Genomic DNA, 19,085 nt, shown 5'->3' on the forward strand with positions numbered 1-19,085 from the left:
AATTCGAGGCATCTTCCCTTTCCAAATAAATTTGATAACTAGCTTTTCCAAGTCTGCAAAGTAGGTTGTTGGAATTTTGATTGGGATTGCATTGAATCTGTAGATGAGGTTGGGTAGAATTGACATCTTAATGACATTTAGTCTTCCTATACATGAACATGGAATATCTTTCCATCTTTTAAGGTACACTTCTATTTCTTTTAGTAGAGTTATGTAGTTTTCTTTGTATAGGTCTTTTACATCCTTGGTTAAGTTTATTCCTAGGTACTTGATTTTTTCAGTTGCTATTGAAAATGGTATCTTTTCTTGAGTGTCTCTTCAGTTTGTTCATTTCTAGCATGAAGAAACATTACTGACTTATGTGCATTAATCTTGTATCCCGCTACATTGCTAAATTTGTTTATTAGCGCTAGTAGCTGTATCGTCGATTTCTCAGGGTTTTCCAGATATAAGATCATATCATCTGCCAAACAATGACAGTTTTACTTTTTCCTTTCCAATTTGGATGCCTTTTATTCTTTGTCTTGCCGGATTGCCCTGGCTAGCACTTCCAGCACAATGTTGAATAACAGTGGGTGGACAGCGGGCATCCTGTCTTGTTCCTGATCTTAGAGGGAAGGCTTTCAGTCTCTCACCATTGAGTACTATGCTGGCTGTGGGTTTTTCATATATGCTCTTTATCATGTTGAGGAAGTTTCCTTCAGTTCCTACCTTTTGAAGTGTTTTTATTAAAAGCGGATGTTGGAGTTTGTCAAATGCTTTTTCAGCATCTATTGAGATGATCAATTGATTTTTCCCTTTTGACTTGTTAATATGTTGTAATACATTGATTGATTTTCTTATGTTGAACCATCCTTGCATGCCTGGAATGAACTCACTTGGTCATGGTGTATGATTTTTTTAATGTGTCTTTGGATTCGATTTGCAAGTATTTTGTTGAAGATTTTTGCATCTATATTCATTAGGGAGATTGGCCAGTTGTTTTCCTTTTTTGTAGCATCTTTGCCTGATTTTGGTATTAGATTGATGTTAGCTTCATAAAATGAGTTAGGTAGTGTTCCATTTTCTTCAGTGTTTCAAAAGAGTTTGAGTAAGATTGGTGTCAGTTCTTTCCGGAAAGTTTGGTAGAATTCCCCTGTGAAGCCATCTGGCCCTGGGCATTTATTTGTGGGAAGATTTTTGATGACTGATTGGATCTCTTTGCTTGTGATGGGCTGGTTGAGGTCTTCTATTTCTTCTCTGGTCAGTCTAGGTTGTTCATATGTTTCCAGGAAATTGTCCATTGCTTCTACATTATCAGTTTGTTGCCATACAGTTGTTCATAGTATCCTCTTATAATTTTTTTAATTTCTTCAGGATCTGCCAGTTATGTCCCCTTTTTCATTCATTATTTTGTTTATATGGGTCTTCTCTCTTTTGATTTTGTCAGTCTAGCTAGGGGCTTGTCAATATTGTTGATCTCAAAGAACCAACTTTTGGTGATATTTATCCTCTCTATTGTTTTTTTTGTTCTCTATGTCATTTATTTCTGCTTTAATCCTTGTTATTTCTTTTCTTCTACTTGGTTTAGGATTGGTTTGCTGTTCATTTTCTAGCTTCTATTCAGTTGATCCATTAGTTCTTTGATTTTGGCTCTTTCTTCCTTTTTAATATATGCGTTTAGTGCTATAAATTTCCCCCTTAGCAGTGCTTTTGCTGCATCCCATAGGTTTTGGTATGTTGTGTTCTCATTTTCATTCGTCTCTATATATTTAGCAATTTCTCTTGCTATTTCTTCTTTAACCCACTGATTGTTTAGGAGTGTGTTGTTTAACCTCCAGGTATTTGTGAATTTTCTAAGTCTCTGATGGTTATTGACTTCTACTTGTATTCCATTGTGGTCAGAGAATGTGCTTTGAATAATTTCAGTCTTTTTAAATTTATTGAGGCTTGTTTTATGACCCAGCATATGATCTATTCTGAAGAAAGTTCCATGAGCACTAGAAAAGTATGTGTATCCTGGTGATTTGGGATGTAATGTCCTGTATATGTCTGTTAAATCTAATTCATTTATCAGATTGTTTAGGTTTTCAGTTTCCTTATTGGTCTTCTGTCTGGTTGATCTATCTATAGGAGAGAGTGATGTGTTGAAGTCTCCCACAATTATTGTGGAAACATCAGTTGCTTCCTTTAGTTTTGCCAGTGTTTCTCTCATGTATTTTGTGGCACCTTGATTGGGTGCATAGACATTTACGATTGTTATTTCTTCTTGTTGAATTGCCCCTTTTATTAGTATGTAGTGGTCTTCTTTGTCTCTCAAAACATCCCTGCATTTAAATTCTATTTTATCTGAGATTAATATTGCTACACCTGCTTTCTTTTGGCTGTAGCTTGCATGAAATATTTTTTTCCATCCTTTCACTTTCAGTTTCTTTGTATCACTGTGTGTGAGATGAGTCTCTTGTATGCAACATATTGATGGTTCATTTTTTTGATCCATTCTGCGAATCTATATGTTTTAATTGGGGAGTTTAATCCATTTACATTCAACGTTATAACCGTGAAGGCATTTCTTGAATCAGCCTTCTTACTTATCCTTTGGTTTCTGTTTGTCATATTTTTCCCCTCTATTAATATCGTTTATTGTACCCATATCGAATCTCTTTAGTACTGAACCTTTCTCCAAGTCTCTCTGTCCTTTCTTTGTTTCTCTGTCTGTAGGGCTCCTTTAGTATCTCCAGTAGGACAGGTCTCTTGTTAGCAAATTCTCTCAGCATTTGTTTGTCTGTGAAAAATTTAAGCTCTCCCTCAAATTTGAAGGAAAGCTTTGCTGGATAAAGTATTCTTGGTTGGAAATTTTTCTCACTCAGGATTTTAAATATATCGTGCCACTGCCTTCTCGCCTCCATGGTGGCTGCTGAGTAGCCACTACTTAGTCTTATGCTGTTTCCTTTGTATGTGGTGAAAGCTTTTCTCTCACTGCTTTCAGAACTTGCTCCTTCTCTTCTGTGTTTGCCAGTGTGATCAGAATATGTCTTGGAGTGGGTTTATTTGGATTTATTCTATTTGGAGTTCACTGAGCATTTATGATTTGTGTATTTATTTTGTTTAGAAGATTTGGGAAGTTTTCCCAACAATTTCTTTGAATACTCTTCCTAGACCTTTACCCTTTTCTTCCCCTTCTGGAACACCAATGAGTCTTATATTCGGACGTTTCATATTATCTATCATATCCCTGAGGTCCATTTCGATTTTTTCAATTTTTTCCCCATTCTTTCTTTTATGCTTTCATTTTCCATTCTGTCATCTTCCAGGTCACTGATTCGTTGTTCAACTTCCTCTAGTCTTGTACTGTGAGTGTCCAGGATCTTTTTAATTTGGTCAACAGTTTCTTTAATTTCCATAAGATCATCCATTTTTTTTATTTAGTCTTGCAATGTCTTCTTTATGCTCTTCTAGGGTCTTCTTGGTCTCCTTTGTATCCCGTACTATGGTCTCATTGTTCATCTTTAGTTCTTTGTGTAGCTGCTCTAGGTGCTGTGTCTCTTCTGATCTTTTGATTTGGGTGCTTGGGCGTGGGTTATCCATATCGTCTGGTTTTTTCATATGCTTTATAATTTTCTGTTGTTTTTGGCCTCGTGACATTTGCTGAACTTGATAGAGTTCTTTTAGGATTTGTAGACCAATTGAAGTCCTTATCTCTAATTTATCAGATCTACAGCTTCGTGGAGTACACTTTCTCTAACTATCCAGCAGGTGGCGTCCACTAGCTACCTGTTCTCCACAAGCCAGTTCTCCCCTGCTTACCCTTTTTGGTGAGTGGGGGAGTGAGTCTTGTGGGGTCCAATTGGTGTACCAAGCTTGCGTGTGTAGTTGGTGTTGCCTGCCCTGTATATTGGGCGTGTTTCTGGGCAGTCAGGGGAGGGGGGGTTGGCTCTAAACAATCAAATCTCCCTGGTGATCCTAGGGTTTTAAAGCTGCTGCAATAGTCTAATCCTTCAGTTCAGTCCTGCCACAGTTTGTCTCTGCCACTGACCCACAAGTCCTTGGTATTGGCGTATGGCTCCTGAGACTTGCAAGTGGGCCCCTCTTCCAGGCTGTGCACCCCCGGGTCCTCTGTTGAGGGATGACTGTGCTATGTCACAGGTGAGTGCCGTCACCCCAAGGCAGTTCTGGGCTGCTGGGCTGTGTGGGGAGGCTCCCAGTCTGCTGAAATGATGGCTGAATGGGGCTTTGTTAATTCACACTGCTCCACCTTCCCAACTCTGGGACAATCAGCTGAGGTTGCAGGGAAGGCTAATGTCCACACCCAGTTTTGTGGTGTGTGCCTGTTATTTGAAGCACTGCCGTCACACTGGGTTGTGTGGGGCAGGTCTGGGCTATGGGGCTGGCGACGGGCAGGAGTGTTTCCTGTTGACCAGGATGATGGCTGTGAGCAGACACCCCCCTTTTCTTGGGAAGTTGTGGTGTTTAGTGAATTTTCTCAGCCACTGGATTATTGCCTTTTGTCTCAGAGCTCTCTTTGTTCAGCTCTTGTCTTGACCTGCCCAAATTTCAAGTCTTTGAAGCTTTCTGTATTGGGCTTCTTAGAGTAATTGTTTTAGAAAAAGAAAAAAGGATTAAAAAAAAGGCCCTCCTCAGAGATCTAATGGGTTATTGAAATGCTAAGAGACAAAGCAATTAGGGCCATTAAGGAAAGGTCCACAGGGCAGAGAGATCAGCTTTTCTTCGGGATTTGCATATGAGCCTCAGAGCTTGAGCTCTGCCCTTCCCCTTTCTATGTTCACCAGAACTCCAAAAATCCTCCGCTTTTATTTTGGGAGTTTTTCGTGTTGTTTTTTTCTATGCCTGTCTCCTCTCCTGCTGGGCTGGCTGCTCTCAGATTCTCTGGTGTCTGGTCTCAGTCTATCTATGGTTGGAGTTTGGATCAGTAGAATGAGTTTCCGATAAGGGCTGGCCGCTGCAAGTTCTCCCTTCTCCTTCCCGGAGCTGACAGCCCCTCCTTCCCACGGTGACTGAGCCTGGCAGGGAGGGGCGCGGGTCCCCTGGCCGCAAAAACTTACAGATTTCGCTGATCTCAGCAGTTCCATGTTTTCATGAGTGTTGTATGAAGTATGCCCAAAGTCAGATTGCTCTGTGGTGTCCAGTCCACGCAGTTCCTGGCTTTCTACCTACTTTCCTGGAGGAGTAACTAAAACATACAGCTCACCAGTCCGCCATCTTGCCCCGCCTCCTGAATACTCTTTCTAGACCTTTATCCTTCTCATCCCCTTCTGGGACACCAATGAGTCTTAATTTGGACTTTTATTTTATCTATCATATCCCTGAGATCCATTTCGATTTTTTCAATTTTTTTCCCCATTCTTTCTTTTGTTCTTTCATTTTCTGTTCTGTGGTCCTGAAGGAGGCTGAGTTGTTGCTCACCTTCCTCTAATCTTGTATTATGAGTATACAGAGTCTTTTTAATTTGGCCTACAGTTTCTTTAATTTCCATAAGATTTTCTGTTTTTTTACTTACTCTTGCAATATCTTCTTTATGGTCTTCTAGGGTCTTCTTTATGTCTTTTATATCCTGTGCCATGCTTTTCTTCATGTCCTTTATATCCTGTGCCATGCTCTCATTGCCTGTCTGTAGTTCTTTGATTAATTGTGCCAAGTACTGTGTGTCTTCTGATCTTTTGATTTGGGTGTTTACGTTTGGGTTCTCCATATCATCTGGTTTTATCATAAGCTTTAAGATTTTCTATTGTTTTTGGCCTCTTGGCATTTGCTTTACTTGATCTTTAATTTGTCAGAATTGCAGCTGGGTGGTGTACACTCTCTCCAACCAACCAGCAGATGGCATCCGTAAGTCACCAATTCCCTTCAAGTCAGCTTTCCCCAACCCTGTCTTTGTGGTGTGTGGGGATCTGACCCCTGTGGGGTCCACTCGGTGCACTTAATTTGGGTGTGCTGTCGGTGCCGTCTGCCCCGAATGAGGGGCGTGCGTCTGAGCGGTTAGGGAGGAAGGGCAGTGTTAATAATCAAACTTCCCAGGTGTTCCTGGAGATTTAAAGGTGTTCTCTGCCACTGACCCAAAAGTCCTTGGTATTGGCATAGGTTCCCTGGGATTTCCGAGTGGTTCCCCCTTCCCTGCTGTGATCTTCCAGGACCTCTGCTGAGGGAGCGAGGGCCGTGCCACGTCACAAGTGCGCGCCAGCCTCCAGGGAAGTCCTGGGACACCGGGCTGTGCAGGGGCGTTCCCAGCCTGCTTCAAAGATGGTTGAATGGACACATTAATTTCTCCCTTTCACACAGGTCCGACCTCCCAGCTCCAGGACAATCAGCCATGGATGTATTCAAGGCCACTGTCCATGGCCAGTATTGTGGCATGTGAGCGGTGCTGCGGGAAAGACTCCCTGTCACACTGGGTTTCTTGGCATGGCTCTGTGCTCTGGGCTCGGCCCCAGGCAGGAGTGCCCCCGCCCACCGGGTAGATGGCTGCAAGTCATGCGTTTTTTTCTCCTTCTTAGCCTATAATTCTTGACTGGTGTGAGGAGGTATGGCCGGGTTCCCCCAGGCTCTGGGGTCTGGTTCTGAATGGAAAGGGCCCCACCCATCTCCTCTTGGAGAAGATAGACCCCCCTAGGGGGAGGTCATTAGCATTTCAATGGTCTCTCTCTCTCTGCTTGTGCTATCTCCACCCTTCTCTGAGTCACAGCACTGGGAACTGAAAATGGCTGGGGCTTTCTCCATTGAGCCAAAAAAGAAACGGATAGTCCCTTTCAAACCTAGTCCAAGGCGACCCTGCGGCTCTCCAAGGTCAGTCGTCACCCAAAGCCTTTGTCTGTTTTTTGGAGATTCGTACCTGTAATGAGCAGTTCACACTCGCTACTTAAAACCCCAGTTGGAGCTCAGCTGAGCCATATTCGCTTGCTGGGAGAGAGCTTCTCTCTGGCACCACAAGGCTTTGCAGCTTAGGCTATGGGGGAGGGGGTCTCACAACTTGGATCTGCAGGTTTTACTTACAGATTTGATGCTGTGATCTCAGGCATTCCTCCCAATTCAGGTTGGTGTATGATGAGTGGACGGTCTCGTTTGCCCCCCTGCAGTTATTCTGGATCATTCACTAGTTGTTTCTCTTTTTTTTCAGTTGTTCCAGGGGGACTACTTAGCTTCCACTCCTCTCTATGCTGCCATCTTCCCTCTCTCAGCTGAGATAATGTTTTAATTTTAATTAGTTCAGCTATGCTGACTAGCATGAGTCTAGAGCAAAGCTGTCCAATAGAAATATAATGATAGGCACATATATAATTTTAAGTTTTCAAATAGTCACATTAAAAAAGTAAAAAGATACAGGTGAAATGAATTTTAATAATGTATTTTATTTAAATAAGTGTATCCAAAATATTATCATTTCAATATGTAATAAATATAAAAATTATTAATGAGATATTTTATATTTATAACACATCTGAATTCAGACTAGACACAGTTCAAGGGCTCAAAAGCCATATGTGGCTAGTGGGTGCTGTTTGTACAGTGCAGGTAGAGATTAGAAATGTATATGTATACAAGGCTAAGCATAAAGAACTAGGATAAAGTCATGTAAAAGTTTATGTGGAATCTTTGGTTTTTGCATTAGTGGTTTCTAGCTATGGATACGCTATTGTGAAGATACTGGTATGTGGTTACTTTGAATTGGCTACCTTTTTATTCTTGGAATTGCTCTCTGACAGTGGGATTACAGGAAATGAAGGCTTAATTACAATTTGTTAAGTTAAAAATGTTGAAAGATTCTTGAAATGGAATAATGGATCTACAGTAGTTTATCTGAAAATCTGAAATCCAAAAAGATCTTGGCAGCAAAACCTAACCTGACCTGAACTGACATGAGGCTATTCATAGTCTTTAATTATCCACCACCCCCCCGGCCAATGTGATTTTTCAAACTTTTTGCTGCAGAATACTTGATTACAGGATGCTGCCTCAAACCCTGTTAGGAGTTATGTAATAATCAGTATATAACATTCATTATATTTTCTAAAATCGGAAGAATCCTGAATTCTAAAACACAATTGCCTGAGAGTTTCGGATAAGGGATTTTGGACATATATATGCATATTGAATGCTAGCAATATATCATTGAATTTAGATTGAGGATATAGATGGACAATTGCTGTTATTCTATACATTTAAGCATATTTTCTATTTGCTCAGATTTGTTTAGGTTTTTTTTTTGCCATGGTTATTATTTGTTTATCTGAATTAATGTCAAGCAACTAGAGGAAGTACATTCTAACCTTGGTATATGTCTACCTTTGATTGACCATGAGTATTTTTAAATTTTTGTTTTCTTTTTTTTCTACAAGTTAAAGTATTTTGGTTTAATTATTCCAGCTAGAAAACCTCTGTTTTGTGTTTTATACAAGAGTTCTTAAGTTTTTCATTTATCTGAGGTTAATATTAATTCAATAGATTTTTGCTTCCTTTAAACTGTGTTTGTATATTGGCTGTCAAAAAACCTACTTTTTTAAAAGGTAAAAATCAATACCAGGAAACAAATTAATAATCTGGAATTTGTATTCCTTCTGTACTTTTATACTTTGTGTTTACATTTCCTTTTAAAATCTAGCCATTTTGTTTTCTTCTGAGATGTATAGTTGGAAAAGAATAAGAACTGATTTCAGTAGAGATAAAAATTCAGTTTATTATTATGATAAAGCTTTTACTGGAAATTTTCCCTATTAAGGGTTGAAGCCTCTGATCCCTACAATGAATTTCATTTCCTGAGTTATTTTTAAGTGTCAATTCAAACTACACATGTAAATTACTCTTCCTCTCTTTCCTCAACACCATTTCCCACCCCTCAAGAAATATCTTATATCTGGGAATCACCATAAGAGGTTTGAACATGTTCTTACTCATCTTCAGAGATAGTGGTTTTTACTTTCCCCGTTATGACATGCTTCCTAAATCCAAAATTGGAATATTTTATTTGTGAAATTCTACCCTTGAGGCTATAATTGGAACTCACCTGATTTTTGTAGTGTTCAGCATACTTTCTTAGCAAGGCAGTATCGCCCCCAAGAGGACAAAATTGGTTCTTGGGAGAGGGTGAAAAAATCTTAGAAATAATGGCTTGTTGCCCTCCAAAAGGCCACTGTACATTATTTCATGTAAAAATTTCGTGGCAGGGAAGGCAATTAGGGATAAAAAGTCTAAAAAGGGCTCCTTAGGGGGGTGATAGTTTTTTAAATGTTGAGAAATACTGGTATACTGCATGAGTAAAGAGGCAAGGAATCTGTCAGCAGTAGTTTTTATTTGTATTTTTGGAAAGGAAACTCCAGGGAGTAAACAGATGTGCTGATGGCAGAGTATTTCAGAAAAGCTTCCCTAGGTCAAAGTGGTTCCTTCTGAGATTTTGCCACTATGTACACACTGTTTGGTAAACTTTGCAACTTCATAGCATATCAGAAGGAACTAGACTGCATCCTCTTCCTGTCTCTTCCCTTGGAGAAGCTTTTCACGGGGACCTGTTGTTAAAGGAAGATAAACTTTACCCTATACCAACCAATCGTGTCCTCTCTTTTCCAGCAAAAACAGTTTGTATAGCTCCTAAATGTATTTCCCTAATATGTCTTCAAACTAAATTTTGCAGTTAGGTTTATATAGCTGATTTCACGAGTCAGAATATCTACAAGCTAAGCACATTTCCTATTCAGAGTTAAAACACTGTAAGCCTTATGATTTGTTCAGCACTTTTTCATTTTAACTATTCCTAACTCTAGTAGAGATATGAATCCAACAAAACAAAACCCTTTTCAGCAGCATTTACATCCTGACATATATTTGATATACATATATGTCTTTTAATACATGAATGTCAATATGATTACATCTTAAGGCTCCAAAAGGGATAAAAGGAAATGTTCAAGAAATGCTGGTTTAACTTCACCAACTTAAATAATTAGGTTGGATAACAACCTCCTGTCTTAAATTAATAATTTGAAGCATTGCTTTATACAATCTAATATTTTATACTCATGTAATAATTATTCTATTCATAAGTAGATATCCTCTTAACTCTTGAGCATGAGATTTTTATTATAACATCACCTTCCAGGTATATTTTAATCAATAATCTTTCCAATTTCATACATAGAAGAGACAAGCGTAATAGTAGCTTGATACTTGATTTTCCCATTAGTGAACAGGGACAGATTATAAAACTTAACTACAAGCAATTGTGCTAAATCATATATGAAGAACCCAAAAGGTCACTGTACATAAATAAAGCATATATTTCATATAAAAATTTCATGGTGTAACCAAGATGTGTTTATTTTGTTATAAGAACATCTCACCTCTAAATATCTAAGTAGTAAGAACAAGATGTTTATGTTTGTCTCTCAGTACTCTGAAATACAAATGTTTATGTTTGTCTTTCAATACTCTGAAATACAAACATGCCATATATTTCTGAGGGAGCTTATATCCCTAGTTTAAAATAAAGGAGAAGTGAAGTCAAAATATTCCAAGATGGAAACATCATTGTATGTCTCCATCCACAAATCAGTAACTACGGATTGTATAGAATTATATCTGTGCCTAATCCAGGAAACACAGGAGAGAGAAAACCAGCCAAAGCACATTTGAATTCATATTTCTTAATCTGGATATGCAGGATACTCATTTCAGTTCCATTTTATTATCCATTTTTTAGTTAGCACTAATTGGATTTGATTTTAGTAGCTATAAGGAAATCAAAACAAGGAGGGATGCTGGGGAAAAAAGCCTGAAATAACAAACTTGACCAAGTGTTATTATTCCTCTTCCCATAGCTCAGGCTTGCTCAGGAGGCATTTTTAAAGATCATACACTAATATTGGCTATCTTAAAAATGAATCTTTCATATAAATGATAATATCACTTAGCTCCAAAAGCCTGACTCCACCACTGACTGGTTTTGTGATCTTGGGCAAATTACTTTTCTAAGCTTTACTTTCTGCATTCAAAATGGGTATGGCATTTACCTTCTAGGTCTGTTACGAAAAGTAAATCAGATAGCATATAAAACCAGGCACATTTAGGTGCTCCATAGTACTGGTTTCCTCCTTTACCTTTTTTCCCCCTTTAAAAAAGAATTTTTAAAATTAGAATCACAAAGCTAGGAAATCTCTGAAGTGGAAAGATAGGGATTATATAATACTATCGAAAAGGAATATTGTTTCAGATATTGCTCAGGCAAATTTCTTAAAACCTTCTTTTCACTCCTGGTCTCTTATCTTTCTGCTAAATTTACTCTCAGCAGGTACAGCAAGGTCCTTGTCAACATATTTTGCAGTCTTTTTTTTTTTTTTTTTTTTTTTAAGATCTCCAAACCACTTCTTTCTTCTTGAAATGCCCCCACCCCCACCCCTGATCCCCTGGCTTCTGATTTACCTCTTATTTTCTTATTTTTCTGTTCATTTCTTATTATCCTCTATGGATTCCTGTATGTCAATTTATTCTTTAAGACTTCGATATTATTCCAGGTTCTATTATGAACTCAACTTCTCTTGATGATTTCAACCATTCCTATGGCTTCAGTTACCATCTCTGTGCTGATGATTTTAAAAATCTATATGTTCAGACCATGCATTTCCTTCTGTATCTCAGACACTTGGACATTTCTGAGGTACCTCAAACTCAACACACTCTAAACTGACCTCACCCATCATCTCATGCCCTCCCGTAAGCAAAAAGTTTTACTTCTCTGTTCACTGCCATCCACCCATTTGCTCGAGTTGGAAATGGGATTCTTCATTGACTCCTCCTTGCTCAGACCCTGAAACCCGCGTTTGCTAACCTGTTTTGTTAATCTGAAATCCTTCATATCTCTTGAATCCCTCCAAATCTCTCCTGTGTTGTTTTTCTCCTGATACTTATTTCCATCTGACATATACTTCGTATATATAGTCTTCTTCCACTGTAACATAGTTTCCACAAGGACAGGGGTTTTCATATGCTTTGTTCATTGCTGTAACCCCCATGCCTAGAACTTTGTCTTGTACATTGAAAGCATTCAATACATATTGTTTAATGAAAAAAATCCCCAAAGTCACTATGCTATTCCAGAATTTCTTGCCTAGATCATTGACTTAATCTTTAACTGATCTTCCTGCATCTAGTATGCTATTCAAATAAATTATCCACATTACAACAAGTGAACTTTGAAAATCATGCCACACTCCTCTTTAAAACTCATTGATGGCTTGCCATAGCTTTAGGGTAAAGTCCAAACTCCCTGTCAGGACTTAAAAGACCCTTCATGAGTTGAAATCCTTCTAATTTTTTGGTTTTCTCTCATACCATCACCCTCATTGAATTCTGGGTTTTGGTAATGCTGAACTTTTGTTATTTGTTCAAACATGTTGTGCTTTCTTACCTCTGGATTTGCATATGCTGATTGTTTTCTCTGGAACACTTATACACTTTACCTTCTCCTTTGTTTGGTTGTTTCCATCCTGAAGGCCTCAGCTAAAAGGACATGTCTTGAGAGAATTTTCTTGACCTCTGCCACATGATCTTATGGCACTCTACACTATACTCTTCCTAGCGGTTATCCAGAGCTTGTTTAATTGTCTGGTTCCACCTTTGGAGTATAGGTCCTTCAATGAAAACACTCTGTGTTGATTTGCATTATATTCTCAGCATCTATAACATGGTAGATGCGTGATACTTTTCTGTGAAAGAGTAAGCCTTAAACATATATGTATATAAGATTAGAAACTTGTGCTCAAAATACATAAATGCATTGTAATGTGCTAATTTTTACATAACTATGTGTATGTGTGTATCATGCCTCTATTTAAAATAGTGAGTTTTTATCTCTTATGTTATATTGTTAAGTGAGGAGAAAAAGCCTGTGTATTTTCTTATAGGTATGTATGAGCATGGAGATAGATGTGACTAATATACATCAGATAATATTGGTTAACTGAGGATGGGAGAATTATTATTTTTTCTTAATTAATCTTCATATTATCTCACTGTATGTGGTGAATATTTGTTACTTTTGTGGATATTCTTCTAAAACATGATTGTTAAAGGTTGCATTGCTAAAGTGATAAAGTTTTGATTAATTATGGCCTTGAATTCCTGTGTTTTAGATAGTCAACGTCTACAGTTGGATCTACAGAAAATGGAGCTTCTAGAAAGTAAGATGACTGAGGAACAGCATTCTCTAAAAAGTAAAATTAAACAGATGACAACTGATCTGGAGACATATAATGATTTATCTGCTTTGAAATCGTCAGGTGAAGAGAAGAAAAAGGTAAATGCTAAATAGTCTTGCAACATTACAGTTTAAATAGTTTCTTTGTGTTCAAATTTAATATATATGTAGTCTATGGGATTTATTGCTTTCAGTTGGTTGATATCTAAGCTAAGAAAAATGAATAAATATATATGTATTAGGAATTTAGAATGACTTAAAATTTTAAACGAAAGGCAAAAATTGAAAAGCACTGCTAAGTATAAAGCATTTCACTGGATCTTTATAAAATACAGGTTTGATTATGATACTTCCCTACTTAACACTTGTCAGTGGCTTTTCATTGTCATGTACATTTATAATTAGAAGTAAATTTGGTGGGGTGTGGGTGGGTATGGCAGCATTAACATAGCTTATTATTGTAGTTCTAAGGATATTTTTACAAGCATGTTTTAAGTGCATATAGCTTGAGTAGAATTTTTTCATAATATGGTCATTGAAATCATTTAAGTCAAAAACGATTTGTATTTACTTACTAGATATTTGCTATAACCTGTTGTTTCTATTTGGGTCCATATAGAAACTACATCAGGAGAGAACAGTGTTATCAACCCACAGAAATGCCTTTAAGAAAATCATGGAGAGGCTAAATACAGAATATGAGACACTAAAAACACAGTTACAAGAAAATGAGACACATTCTCAGGTAAAAAGAAAAGTAATGCCTTTTGGAATTTATTTCTTTTTTTAGGCTATTTGACCTGTTCTCTTTACCCATATTTTCACCCCGAAACAATGCTTTTTTTTTTTATTTTTTTAAACTGCTTGATATACCTTCCAAGATTCTTTTGGCTTGGTAGAAAGCCATATTCTCTACTTTCCTCACTCAGAATGAATTAACTCCTGTATTCTGCAAACCTATATTGAAGGCCTACTATATGCTAGGTACTGTTCTGGCACAACCATTATGATATATTGGGTAATAACTTTCAAAAAAATTGAAAATAAAGCACTTCTAATGCAAAAATTTAGAAAATCTATAAATCACAAAGAAAGAAAGTAAACCCTAAGGATGGGTATCCCACTACCTAGAAGAGATAACTCTTATTGCCATTTTGGTTGGGTTCTTTCTATTCTATTTGTTTACGTTATATGTACACACAATTTGTCACATATGTAAATATACATTTATTTCTATATATTTCAGGAATAGTATTATATTGCACATAGTAATTTAAGCTTGCTTTTTAGTATTTAACCATACATTGTAAGTAGTGTCCCTTGTCATTAGATATATTTTTAAATATGATTCTTTATAGCTGCATAATATTCTACTACATAGATATAGCCTAATTTAGGTAACTGATTCCCTATTTTTGGGCATTTAGTTTATTTCTAGTTTTAAGACTGTTCAAATAATGCTCTAAAAAAAGTCTTATCTGTGAAAATCTTGATTCAAATATCTGGTTATTTACTCAAGATGCACAAACATATATTCACTGACCCTCCCCCTTTTTTCTCAATTCAGTTTTATTGAGATATAGTCATATACCCTACAGTCATTCACAGTGTACAGTCAGTTTACAGTACCATCATATAGTTGTGCATTCATCACCAAAATCAATTTTTGAATATTTTCGTTACTCAAAAAAAGTAAAAATAAGAAAAATTAAAGTAAAAAGGAACACCCAAAGCATCCCAGCCTCCCATCCTCCCCTATTATTCATTTAGTTTTTGTTCCCACTTTTCTACTCATCTGTCCATACACTGCATAAAGGGAGTGTGAGCCTCAAGATTTTCACAGTCACACAGTTACACTGTATAAGCTACAGTTATACACTTGTTTTTAAGAATCAGGGCTACTGGGTTGTAGTTCAACAGTTTCAGGTATCTCCTTCTAGCTATTCTGATACACTAAAAAGGGATATCTATATAACAAATAAGAGTAGCCCCCAGAATGTCCTCTTAACTCCATTTGAAATCTCTTAGCCCCTGAAACTTTACTTTGTTTCATTTCTCTTCCCCCTTTTGGTCCAGAAGGCTTCTTCAATCCCACGATGCGGGCTCCAGGCCCATTCCCGGGAGTCATGTCCCACGTTACCAGGGAGATTTACATCCCTGGGAGTCATGTCCTACATAGGAGGGAGGGCACTGCTCCCCCTCCCTTTTCATTGTTCCAAAGTGTTTTTTTTAAATTTCAAACTCATAGAAACGAAATTAAATTATATTTTTTAAAAATAGAGTAATCTCACAAACTGTGGAAAGCCAGGAACAAAAAGAACAAATTAGTACTTTTTCCTGAGAGGCAGCTCTAGTAGCTATAGAATGGATTTTCTCCTTCCTAGCTTTTGTCAAACAGAAAAACAAATTTCCCTATTTCTAAGGCATCAGAAAGCACATTCAGTGATAAAGGTTAAGTACAAGCTTTCAAGCCTTCTAATGGGGATTAAGAAACATCAAAAGCTGCTAGTTTCCTTTCTTTTAATATCAACTTGTAAATTGCACATATAGCTAACAATGTAAATTTGAGAATTTCACACTCATGACCTGAATTTCAAAAATCTGGTCATATTGTATTAAAATCTTAGTACTTCTTAGTAACAAAGTCTAAAATATTTGAGCTTGTTATCACAATATCTGAAAGGGGCCAGACAAGAGGAAGAGCTGCTCTCATCTCACCATCTGCAGCCAAAACCAGTCAAAAAGCATCAATCTCAGGAAATTCTGATGCAGCTAGAAATTTATCACAAACCCTCATTCCTAAACCGCTGGAACTGTCCACAAAGGTGCGTTATAGATAACGCACATTATAAAAGCTATAGAAGTAGTTTTAAAATTCCCAAAGCTCTAACCTTACTCACTGGTCTCCCTCAATTTTATATTGATTAATCTACCAAACTAAAACTTTCATTTTCAACCAGTTCAGTTAGTTAGTGAAGACAATGGCTAACATTTTTGTTCTATGCATAACTGATTGCTTATGCTAAACGTTTGATTTGCATAGGTAATAGCAAAGCTTGAATCAGTTTTTCCAAAAAGTTCCAATCTTATGTTTTGATTTGAAATATTGCATACACATCCAGACAGTTTCTCTAAAGCTTCCTTTTTAATATAGTTGACTCAGTTTATATCATTGATAACCATAAATTCCATAAGGACATCAGTCCTTGCAGACTTTTTTTCTTTTGCAATTATACATACACAGTATGTTGTTTTTACAAAAAATGAAATCATCCTATGCATATGGGCTTTAAACATTTTTCTTACTTAAATACTTTCAGCTTCTTTCCTCTTTTGATGACATATTTTTCACAAAAACTATTCCACTGTATGGTTGTCCATTAAAAAATACATATACCTTATATTCTTTTTGAAAGCGGTAGAGTCTTGTGAGTTTGTCATAACTACTAAAAGCTTTGAAATCACTAATTTACATAATTCAAATTTACCCATCAGTTATTGTCACTATTTCATAATATACAAACCTAGATATAGATTTGAAAGTGGTAACAGTATCACTCTAAATAAAATGGTGGTGGGTGCTATTGAAGAAACATGAGTAAAAAGTTGGTAAGTCATTGTCTTAAATAGTTGTTAGAAAAAAATTGATACTTGTTATGGAATATTGGCCCTCTTCTTCCACCGATCAGATGACTTAAGATGGAAAATGCTTGACAAACATTTCTTAGAGCCAGTCAATGGCTACCTTGTTTTCTTTTCCCGTATTAGGTGCTAATAATATTCTTAAATCCATATACTGATAATAGGAAATCATAGCATAAGCCACAACTTAAAATCCTTCTCTGTAATACTTGTTGCCTTTTATGAATCCAAACTGATCAAATCAAATCCTGGTATCCCTATCTTTTGCAGCTATTTTCTTGATAACTGGTTTTTAACATCTGTAAATAATTGTATATAACAGACTCTTTATAAGTTTCAGGGTAAAAACAGATTTTCAAAAATGAGTTTGTGTTTCATGATGTCCTCAGACATTTAAGGCAAGACAATAATATAGATGTCAATAAATTTGAAAAAAATGCGCTCTTACCTTTCTTATCTTTCAAAGAAAGAAAGTGTTAGACCCTAAATAAATTTCTTCCATAGTAATAGGTCTTAATCTTTCTACCTGTATTTATTCTATAAATTTTCATTTGAAATACAATAATATCTTGAAGGAATTTGACCATCTGACATAGATATTTTTAAGTGCTGCTGTTTTAGCATTATTTGTATAGTACCTAAGAATTCTGCTGCATTATAAGAAAGCCAACTCTTTGTATGAAACAAAGAGAAACAAGTCTGGTACTTGACTTTGCAAAAGGTTATTAAAGATTTACTGCCAAAAAGTGCTGACTGCTTCCTTAAGATCCTCCTAACTTCAAGGTCCTATCTGAAGTTACTAGGTATGATTTAGTAGTTAGTTCACAGTAGATACAGTTTACATAATTAATAGTTACAAATCATTTTAATATCTAGATTTTTCTCTTTGGAGGAAATAATGGAATGGATGCTACATCAAGATAGAGTTATGCCCTGAAAATAATTTTAACATAATAGTATAAAGAATCATTAAGGCTATGTCAGTTATCTAATTTTTAAAATCATTGACAAGTACAGGCTAAACATTACTTCAGTGTTTCATTTTTCAAATGGTCCTTTGCTTAGAAAAAAAAAACTAAGTGCGTCTTAAAAAAGAAAGACCGTAACCCAGAGTTACAAGGTTAATTAAATCAGAAAAACAATTTAATTCTATAACAGTAAAATTGTCTTCTCAGGAAGCAACCATCAATATAATATCCACATTAGCTTCCTGTTGATGCAGAAATTATTGTAACAGTGCCAACTTTTTACCAGCCCTCTTATAATCTTCACACTGCAGCTCTGCTCTTATCACAGCTTGTGGAATTAGACAGGAAATTTAGCCCTGGAAATAAGGAAGTTTCTCCTATATAGCCAAGCCTTTGTCAGTGTTAGAATATATATTACATTTGTGGTATTAGACTTACAGATTTCAAGGAGAGATTCCCATAATGTCCCATTCTTTTTAAATTTCTTTTAGAAAAGGAAAAAAAAATCATAAATTGTCTTTCAGTTGGTATGTTCATTGGTATAATAAATATTTTCTAATTAAAATAAACATATAGAATAAAGCCTGTTGTAGAATTCAGCATTGTATTTATTAATGTATTTACTATTGTTTAATCTTTCCTAAAGTTATTTTTTGTTTACCATAGTTTTATCTCAATAATAATAATAATATAAGGAGTTGATAAGATTTAATTTTGAGGGGTTTTTCTTATCCTCTTAAAAGGGTGTATACTGTTTGAATTTGGACATTTGTTAACATTTTTTAATGTGTTTTTAGCTTACAAATTTGGAGAGAAAGTGGCAACACCATGAGCAAAATAACTTTGTGATGAAAGAATGTATCCTTTAAAAAGCTGCAAATGAACTTGACTGAGTAATTTTTTTTTTGGTAAGGATTTCTTTAACTACTCAAATGAAACTCCATATCAAATTCATATCAAATTCAACACACATAACGAATAGCTCAAATGAAACATACCAAATTCATATCAAATTCAATACACATATCAAATAGCTACTCATATGTACAAAACACTGCATTAAACTCTGTGGGGAATTATTGAATAAAACATAGTTTCCACTCTATAAGTGTTAGCATATATATAGAATGTGTATGTGTGTGTGTGTGTTGTGCACACTAATAGAAAGCAGATTTTGGGAAGTACTAACAAAAGAGTACAAAATTGTAATATGTCATTAAGTGTACAGGATTTGGAGTTGAGCGATCTAGTTTTTAATTTTAACTCTGTCACTTATAAGCTTTGGACTTTGATCTAAT

General features: G+C 36.2%; 1 protein-coding gene across 4 annotated transcripts in view; it reads left to right on the forward strand.

The window, feature by feature from the left end:
- The window catches only part of IFT74 (intraflagellar transport 74), a 117,256-nt gene that overhangs the window by 92,615 nt on the left and 5,556 nt on the right, over positions 1 to 19,085 (forward strand). For 3 of the 4 annotated variants that reach the window (XR_005210759.1, XM_037798402.1, XM_037798403.1), the window contains 3 exons: positions 13,113 to 13,276; positions 13,797 to 13,922; positions 18,585 to 18,645. Coding sequence is in view for 2 of the 4 variants with exons in the window: in XM_037798402.1 (XP_037654330.1) it covers positions 13,113 to 13,276; positions 13,797 to 13,922; positions 18,585 to 18,645 (351 nt within the window). In the remaining 2 variants the exon portion in view is untranslated. Of the gene's footprint in view, positions 1 to 13,112; positions 13,277 to 13,796; positions 13,923 to 18,584; positions 18,646 to 19,085 lie in introns of those variants that run through there. The other variant, XR_005210760.1, reaches the window with a different exon arrangement.

Source organism: Choloepus didactylus, chromosome 10 (assembly GCF_015220235.1).
Source record: "Choloepus didactylus isolate mChoDid1 chromosome 10, mChoDid1.pri, whole genome shotgun sequence".
NCBI classification, from domain to species: domain Eukaryota; kingdom Metazoa; phylum Chordata; class Mammalia; order Pilosa; family Megalonychidae; genus Choloepus; species Choloepus didactylus.